At 45.5% G+C, this 9,032-nt stretch overlaps 1 protein-coding gene across 1 annotated transcript in view; it reads left to right on the top strand.

Moving 5' to 3' along the window:
- Window positions 1–238: 238 nt before the first annotated feature.
- LOC108801737 (claudin-15-like) overlaps window positions 239–9,032 on the top strand; it is a 9,585-nt gene continuing 791 nt past the window's right edge. Inside the window, exons 1-4 of the mRNA XM_018573645.1 lie at window positions 239–339; window positions 4,813–5,030; window positions 7,301–7,382; window positions 7,472–7,582. Coding sequence (XP_018429147.1) covers window positions 239–339; window positions 4,813–5,030; window positions 7,301–7,382; window positions 7,472–7,582 — 512 coding nt within the window. The remainder of the gene's footprint in view (window positions 340–4,812; window positions 5,031–7,300; window positions 7,383–7,471; window positions 7,583–9,032) is intronic.

Raw genomic sequence — 9,032 nt, 5'->3', positions numbered from 1 at the left:
GCATGGTCTATCTATCCAACAGGCTATGTAAATATGCTGCATTGTGCAAGCTTCTCTCTGTTACAGTGTCATTTATAAATTGCCTTGACTTTTCGATTCTCCCTCGTACTTGTGCAGCGCGCACACTCTCATGTTCTGCAAGGTGCCGGGAGTTCGCACGAATGCTAAGACAATAAAAATTCCAGCACGCATGTGCAGAAGTTACATCATCAGTGATAAAGCAATGAATTGGTCAAACATGGAAAACACTAGTCGGGAAGAAGCGGAGGAGAACATGGCAGCAGAGACAACAACAAAAAAGCGGACACTGCATTGCTTTTTAAGTTTCACTTATGGGAGGTCGTTATCTCCAAAAGTATCAAAACCATATGATCAGCTTAACAGCCTGGCAAGTAGCATTTGCAGAGGATGAGGTCAGCAAAGGCAGCCCCCCCAATATGTCTTGTGACAAGTGCACTGAAGGTATATATGAAAAGGCCAGGCAAGTGTGTTGTGCCTTCCCCCACGTGTGCTCGATTATGTAACCCATCTCAAGTGTCGGAATTAAGGCTGTTTGTAGTGCTGGAAGGTATAATTTAGTGAACGTATTAAACACCTGACTGTTCTCATGTCCTCCGCAGTATAAAGGCCCAAGAATGCCGTCATAAGATGGCCGTTTTTATGACTGCCGAGACACTGATGTGAAGCGGTACCGGCTTTTTATACGGGCCATTAGCAGCGGTGTCAATCACAGTTAGAAGCGGAGACACTCCGTCCCGATGTATACTTACAGCTTATTACGTGTGAAGTTTGCTCTTCTGAAAGTGGAGAAGTTTTCAATGAGCCAATTCATCACAATAAGTGCAGCTTAATCCTTCTTTTTTTCTGGGACGGCACGTACTGTATGAGTAGTAGAAGTGGCAGCTTCACCTATAGCAGCTCTGTTACAGGTGGCGCACGTATGCCCTTGGCTTCTTGCCAACCCGAGCCCTCTAAGGTTTTGCCAAAATGTTCTTGTTTGGTGAATTGTTGATTATATGTGGGCATTGTAGGACCGAATAGGGTTGCCACCTGTCCAGGATTCACCCAGACAGTTCGGGTTTTGAATGCTCTGTTCGGGTTTCCTGGCAGCAGAAATCTGGACACAAGATGTCAGGCAGACGGGGGCAACCAAAATTAAGATCGGGGCTACTGGCCCCCCCACTGAAAATAGTCTCACCTGTAATATTTGCATATGAATGGGTGGTGCTATTTAGATATGAATAAGCCACAGCTAATTTTCCCCAAAAATTGCCTGTGCGTCTCTAGAGTGTTCGGGTTTCGCTTGAAGAAAAGGTGGCAACCCTAGGACCGAATCATCTGTTGGCTTTACCTCTCAGACTTCAGTGGCAAGATCTCCTACCATTATAAAGTCATCACTCTGTCAGGTGGACTCCCCAATCTACCAAGGAAGGGTACACCACTGTTTGGCCTTATTATGGCTCAGCCAATTGGGAATTCTGATGGGGAACTGATTGCTGAAGTCCCTGAGAGATGTAATAAGCCGGCATTTGATCCAACTTGCCTGATTCAATGGTCTTTTGGCCTTGTGCTTTCTGATCCGTACAATGGTCGAATCAGGGATAAAGCCTGCAGCGGTCGGTTCCAGCTTACTGTGCAAATCTATATGAATAGGGGAAGCTATATCCTTAAAAAGAGATTCGGGCTGCCTTAGTCCAAATCTAAGAAATAACGAGAGCAGAGATTGCAGCGGCTTCTGGGTCTGATAAAGTCAGGGGGCCAACTCTTACTGGCCATACCTCCTTATTTCCCAGCTGTATGCTCACATTATAGTATATACAGAATAAAGCAGAGTTTTTACTTTCTCCATGCTAGCAAGATTAGTAATGTTATTGCACTATAAGAAACTGTACTGGGTAGGATACCAGAGTTTGAAGTCACGGACCACCACAAAGGTAAGTATACAGCATCGGCCTTGTTTACTTTGGACTCTGTGGTGACAGGGTCCCATTGAGGCAGTCCTAACCAACTCACTAACACTAGTACAAGACGCATGCTGCGGTATTCAGGATACTGGGGTTCTCTTTCTATTTCATGTTGCCGGAGATATTTAACAATTTTTCATTATTAAACTACATAAACATGCTAAGTATACAAATATGGAATAGCAAATAATAGCAAAACACAACAACTAGCGCGGTTTGTAGCTTACATGATACAAATTATACAATTTGCAAAACAAATTCTTTAGTCGTAGGTCTGCAAATAATTCTCTTTGGCAAAGGAGAAAAGACTGAGTGCTGGTTCACACCTGGGCTTTTTTCAGCGCTGATCGAAGCGCTGAAAAACGCACAGCAAGTGAAATCCTATTAACTCCTATGGGCATGGTTCCCACCTGGGCGTATTTCAGCGTGTGGGAACACTCTTAAAAACGCCCTACGCCCAAACAAGTACAGGAGCTTCTTTTGGGGCCTTTTTCCGCGCGTATCCATTGGTATTCCCGAGTGTGGCTCGGGGTTAACAAAGCGGTAACCCCGAGCCACACTCGGGAAAACAGCGTAGGTCTTCCTACCTTGTCCGCGATCCCCGATGTGTCCTCCAGCCGCTGCCGTCTTCCGTCCCTTGCGAGCGGCCACGTCGCAAGGGGGCGGAACCGGCGGGAAGATTGAAAGTTTAAAAAAAAAAAAAACCCCGAAAAAAAGATAGAAAATAAAAGGACATTTTTACAAAAAAATCATACCGCCAGGGAGGTATAAAAACGAGCGTCAAACGCGTGTTGCACTGAACTAAAAAACATGCTAAAAAACGCGTCTATAATACGGCCTGGTGTGAACCCAGCCTTAGGGCTATGTGCCACTCTCATGGCAAGACTGTAAGTGAATGCCCACCAAAAAGATGTTTAAAGCAGAACTATAGTTTTAAACACAACCCCCCTACACACACATTTTGTTTTTGTAAATTCCCTTCATGCATGCAACTTTTCATGCCAGTCAAGTAACCTCTTCTGGTCTTCTTCCTCTCCTCCCTGCAGTGTTGGTAGCTGTTCCAAATACTGCAGAGAGTAGTTCTTGCATTATGATGTCGGCGCTACCCTCTGCTACATTTCACTGTAGGGCCCAGGCTGACAGTACCTGGTGGGGGCGTCAATGACATCCTGGGCCCACAGGAAAAGGGTTGAATGTGGCTGGCTGTCAAAGATTTTGTGCTGGATACAAGATAAGTATTGCAGAGACATCTGCATTCATTATTTTTTTAAAGTCTAGTCCAGGTAATAACATAGTAACATAGTTACTATGTATTAAAAAAATTAATAAAACTGGAAATCTGCTTTAAATTCTAGGTTTGAAAGGGGGTGGGGGGGCTTTCATCATTATCCTTCCTTTAATACCTAGTGAATCGCTGACCCAGAACAGAGAAGTGCCTGTAAGGTGTCCTGACAATTCAATGCACCCATGCTTGCTCAAAGTCAGCGGCTCATTGAGTAGCGCAGCAAGATCAGGGTCCCAGTCTGGCGCACATAACTTCATAAACAAGCAGGCGTTGTATGTTTATATCCTGAAAGCTTTCCTTGATCCTTCCATATAGTATCCAAAGCACATTTGCGAGATTGGTATACTGACGAAGTAGAATCTGCTGCCCTCTTGTGTTACCTTTTCAGGGTGCAGTTTACAATCTGTTTTTCTTGGGATGTAATTCCTACACACAAAAAAAAGTTTATAAATATAAAAGTGCAGCTTATTATCTATCCATGTTATCTGTTGCCTGACATTTTTCTCAGCCACAAAATGGTGAAAGGAATTTTGTTCTCCTAATGAAAAATGAGTGAGGTAGCTACTCTATGTGCATGCTTGAGGGCGAGATGGTGTCATTATGGGTTCAGCATTATGAGAACTCTGGGGGTGGAGGGGGGGTGGTTGTGCAATGGTGCAAAATGAGTGGGGCGGGTGCTGGTGGAGAGTGACGCCATTAAGAGCTGGGCAGGGGGATGTGTAAGGACTCTGCATCTCCTCGCCTGACTATTAGCAACTTGAGATGGTGTTTCCAGCATCCTGCCAACCAATGACATCACTGGAATACAGGAACTCTGCGGGATGCTCATGCCGCTCTGCCTGCTGCCTCCCCCTCCCCCTCATGTGACCTGAAGAGATGTAGCTTGAGGCAATAGCCTCATTATAGGGAAGGCCCTGCACATAAGATAGGGAGGGCAGGAGGCACAACCATTCTATGAAAACATAGCTGTGGATAATCTCTCTCTCTCTCTCTCTCTCTCTCTCTATATATATATATACACTGTATATACACACACAAAAACAGAGTAATCTATAAGCCATGAACAAAAAAACATGGCAAGTTTCACATACACGATCCTGTATTTAATAAGACAGCTTCTATAGTTCTAAACACCTCTCACGTGTAGGAATTCAATTCCAAGAAAAACAAAATTCTAAATCTGCATACTGCAAAACGACCACAAGAGGGCAGCAGATGTAACCGCATCAGTATATTTTATTTCTTCCATTGCAGAAAGCGGAATCTGATGACAGACGCCCATTTTTGTTTCAGTTTAATTTGAACTCTTTTTTTAATCCAGTTTTGCACGATGGTCAATGAAAAATACAATACAAAGTGCAAATAATTTAAAAGTCAACAGAATGAAACTTAAACAAAGGATTAAAACTGTTTAAAAACGTAAAAGGAGTCCAAGATAGCGTCTGTAATAATAATAATAAATCTGAAGTTCTATTACAATGCAATATATATATATTGTTTGTAAAGCACTGAGCAAATTGTTGGCGCTATATAAATCCTGTATAATAATATATATATATTTAGAGAATCATTGTTGCGACGCATCATTTCATACATTGGTGTGTCTGTGATTACAGGTTACCTGCAGGCTTCCCGGGCCCTCATGATTTCAGCGTTAGTCTTTGGGTTATTCTCATGTCTGAGTGGGATGGTTGGACTGCAGTGCACGAAGGTTGCTGAAGAAAATTCTGTACTGAAGGGCAAGTTTGCAACAGTAGCCGGAGCTCTCTCTATATTTGCAGGTGAGTTGAATATAAATTGGTTATATATCCCCTCATCCCGTATGGATCACACAGCTTTGGTGTTGGTAAAAGCAACTCTGCCAATGACTCTGAGAACTCCCACTGGGGCTGCAAATAAACATCTCTGAATGAGAAGTCAACCTTTTGGGGCCTCAGCCAACAATATTGCCAAAAAGCAGCTATCTTCTAATGCCTAAGTCCTTGTAGAGCAGTGATTCTCAACCTGTGGGTCGCGACCCAAAAGTGGGTCGCAACCCACAGTTGAGGGGGTCCCCACGTGGCTTGTGCTGCTCTAGGTAAGAGGCTCCTCAGCCTCCTCCTAGCGCAGCAGTGTCAGTTCTCCTAGATGGTGCTGCAGCAGCAGCGGCCAGAGAGGATCAGAGAGAGGGGAACAGGCAGGAGTTAGGGGAGGTGAGTGCTTGATCACCACAGAGCCCGCACTGGCCACCAGAGAGTCCCACTAGCCTCTTGAGAGCCCACACAGATACTACTATTGGTGCGTCCCTAAATTTTACGGTTGGGGGTCACCACAACTTGGCAAATGTTACCGAGGGGTCCCGGCCCTAGAAAGGTTGAGAACCACTGTTGTAGAGCATCTGAATTCTAGGCCCAGGCTGTACACCAGGCATTGGTTTCTGCTCAAGTCTGAACTACACCCCACTCCTTCTTGAAACATGACCCTGCCCTAACTCATTCCATTGACTCTTGTCACTGCTGCCAGGCTCTCTCTCTGTCTCCACCGGTGGCACTTCCAGGCTCCTTCTGTAGTGTCTTAGCCAATTAAGTCATAGGCCTACATCTCTTAACTGGGCCACACCTATGTAAAGGAACTCCATCAACATGTCTGGTAATGCTTCCACTTGCTTCCTAGCTACCTCCCTGTGCGCTTGATTTGGGTCTGTTGCTTCTTAAGACTGACTTACCCTGGACTGTCTTCGGATTCACATTTCCTACACCTGCCCCAAACTCTGGTCTGTTTTTGGGTTCTTCTTTATCTCTGACCGCGTTCCAGCCTGCTCCAGTGAGGTCTGCAATCTGGCTGCCTTGTCCAGTACGCTCTTCGTCAAGTACGCTCCTGTGCTGGGCTCTGCAGTCTATGTCCTTTCTTTGTGGCTTGGTACCTGTCTTCACTGATGCCTAGAATGCTCCAGGGGGCATTGGCTTCTGTTAGTGCGGGTTAGTCTCCAAACGTTAGAGCAGAATGAGCCTGGGGGGTCAGAACCTGGGGTCAGCGTGCAGCTAAGTCCAAACCTTCGTAAAGAGTACCCTGGCAAAACACCGGCTGCTCCTTTGTCTCTGCACTCTGGGGGATCTGACTCCTGCTCACACGTGTGTTCACTTCATTCACCGTTGTGATGACTCTGAGATTTGGGCATTGGAATTTCAAATGAATGGGGATGGAATCTAGCACAGAGGGGTGAACATGGGGAGAAGCTTAAAGGGAAACTCTTGCCTTGTGTCTCCATGAAGCCTCCCCCCAGGCATATATACTTGCACAACCATGCTCCCTCATTATCTCCCCACAGCAGTATCTTCATCTATATATGCTCCAGTGTCTTCTGGTGTCAGAACTTAGATGATGGATATCATGGCACCCCACATGTGTTTGGTCATGGTGATTGGCTGCTCAGGACTGAGCACCGTTACAGGAAAGGTCAAGTGCTCCCCCTTCCCCAGAAGCCCTGCTCCATTAGCGATGGCTCTGCCATTGCAAGGAGAGGCGAGGGAACGTGGCTTGGTATTATAACTACATGGGGGGGGGCTCTGTGTAGACACTCTCACTTTGCTATAAATGGTCAATGGTCTTGAAGTGGACCTAAACTGAGGAAGCCTTATCCTTTACAGTACCAGATAAAACAATTGTGAATAATATAACACTGACGGCATTTTGAAGCTGCTGTTTTGCCTAGGCCCGGAGAAAGTGGAGCACCATTTATCTTAATGAATGAAAGAAAAAAAAAAAGCCGGGAGGAGATGAGCCTGGTTATGTGACCTGAGAAAGTCGTAACTGGCCTCTTTTCCCAATCACAAAGGTCTCTCTGCTACATTATGCAGAGGGGGATCTGGGAGTCACCACAGGTTCTACATCAAAGGCTAGCTTTTATGAATTATTGTGCACCAAAAACCACACATTTGCCCAGCAGAGAGTAGATAGAGGTCTTTGCTGTCTGCTACAAATTGGCCCCGTAGTGTTGTCACCGAGAGAAGGTGGTAACATAATTTATACGAGTACCTCCTATGATGTAACATGAGCTGTTCTTCTTCCTCAGGTATCTGTGCTGGGATTTCTGTCTCTTGGTACGCGTTCAACATCACCGCGGAATTCTTTAACCCACTGTACCCAGGAACCAAGTATGTATGGATACCCACAGCTGGTGGCAAACAACTACGAAACAACAAATCACAGTGACTGACACAATTCTCGATTCTTTCCTCACTAGGTACGAAATTGGGCCGGCTCTTTACCTGGGCTGGTCGGGGGCTCTTCTAAATGTGGTTGGTGGATCACTCCTGTGCTGCTCATTCAAAACTCAGGTGGTCGAAGCCAAAAAGTAAGTATCTGTTTTCATAACATCATAGGCATCCATTTATAAAGAGTCAACCTTTCCTAAAGGGCTCTACAAAGGTTGAGCTGGCAGAGGGCCATTGCGGCATATTGGGTTGCTTGTTTGGGAGGCTGAGTAGGTCCCTTGTCAAGTTGTTTCCACGTTTCTAGGAATACAGTGTCATGTCAAACAGTTGAGTGACTTGTGCATATTTCTTTGAAGAATCCAAAAGTGGGTAAGAGGCAATAGCCGTAGTAGAGGATTGTCAATAAAAACGTATGGAACACTTCTCGGGGGAAGAAGATCTCTCATCAATCTCCTGAGACAGTCTGCTCTGATTTTAAGACATGGTTGATGCACCGTGAGTGTCTGTTTGAGACAATGACCATCCTTCACCCTTATAAACAGAAGTTATAAGAAGTTACTTCTAATTAGAAATAAGAGTTGGTGGAAATAGACGAGAACAGTGAGTCACATGGAACACAGATGAAGGCAGTTAGTAGAAAAATGCCAAGCCGTATCCAATTACATTGTGAATGTGTCTGCCTGACCATCATGCCTACACTTTATGACCAAAAGTATTGGGATCCCCCCTCCAAACGTTTGAGTTTTGGTGTTTCCAGTGAAAGGTACTGTTAATGCTACATCATACAGAGCCATTTTAGACAATCCTGCCCTTCCAACCTTGTTGAAACAGTTTTGGGAAGGCCTTTTTTTTTATTCTATGACTGTGGCTATGTGTACAAAGCCAGCTCCATAAAGACATCTTTAGATGAGTCTGGTGTGGAGGAACTCAAATGGCCGGCACAGAGCCTTGACTTCAACCCTACTGAACACCTTGGTGATGAATTGGGCTATCCATTAAAATCCAGGTCTTCTCATCCAACATCAGTACCGGACCTCACAAATGCTCTTTTGGCTGATTGGGCACAAATTCTCATATTCACGCTCCAAAAGCTTATGGAAGGCCTTCCAAGAAAGTTGAAGGCTGTTATAGCCACATAGGGGAGGTGGGGGAAATCCAAATTGATGCCCACTGTTTTAAAATGTCCATTTGTCCAGCTCATATAGGCCATACGGAATAGTGCAGTAGTAGACACATTTCTGACTTTCAGCGGTGGTGAAACTACAAAGGGGGGACAAAGTCTGCCTCTGGGAGTCATGAATGTAGCTGTCAGAGTCTTGTAATGCCTCATGGGATTTGTAATCACACCACAGCTGGACTTCCAGTTTGCCTACCCATAGTATAAATGTATATACAAATCACAGCATAGTTCTGAACGGGGCCATCTCTATAGTGAGGCAGCCTGAGGCGGTTGCTTCAGGCGGCATCTCATTGGGTCACCGAGGGGGCGGCAGGCGTGCTAAGAGCTCTTAGCAACCTGGCATGCTCTGGCCGGCGTCCCGCCCAGCTTACTGACGACACTGGTTGCCAGGAGCTGGGCCGGGCGCCGGA

Source organism: Nanorana parkeri, unplaced genomic scaffold (genome assembly GCF_000935625.1).
Source record: "Nanorana parkeri isolate BGI_ZX_2015 unplaced genomic scaffold, ASM93562v1 scaffold2471, whole genome shotgun sequence".
NCBI classification, from domain to species: domain Eukaryota; kingdom Metazoa; phylum Chordata; class Amphibia; order Anura; family Dicroglossidae; genus Nanorana; species Nanorana parkeri.
This window is presented reverse-complemented; position numbering and strand designations above follow the sequence as displayed.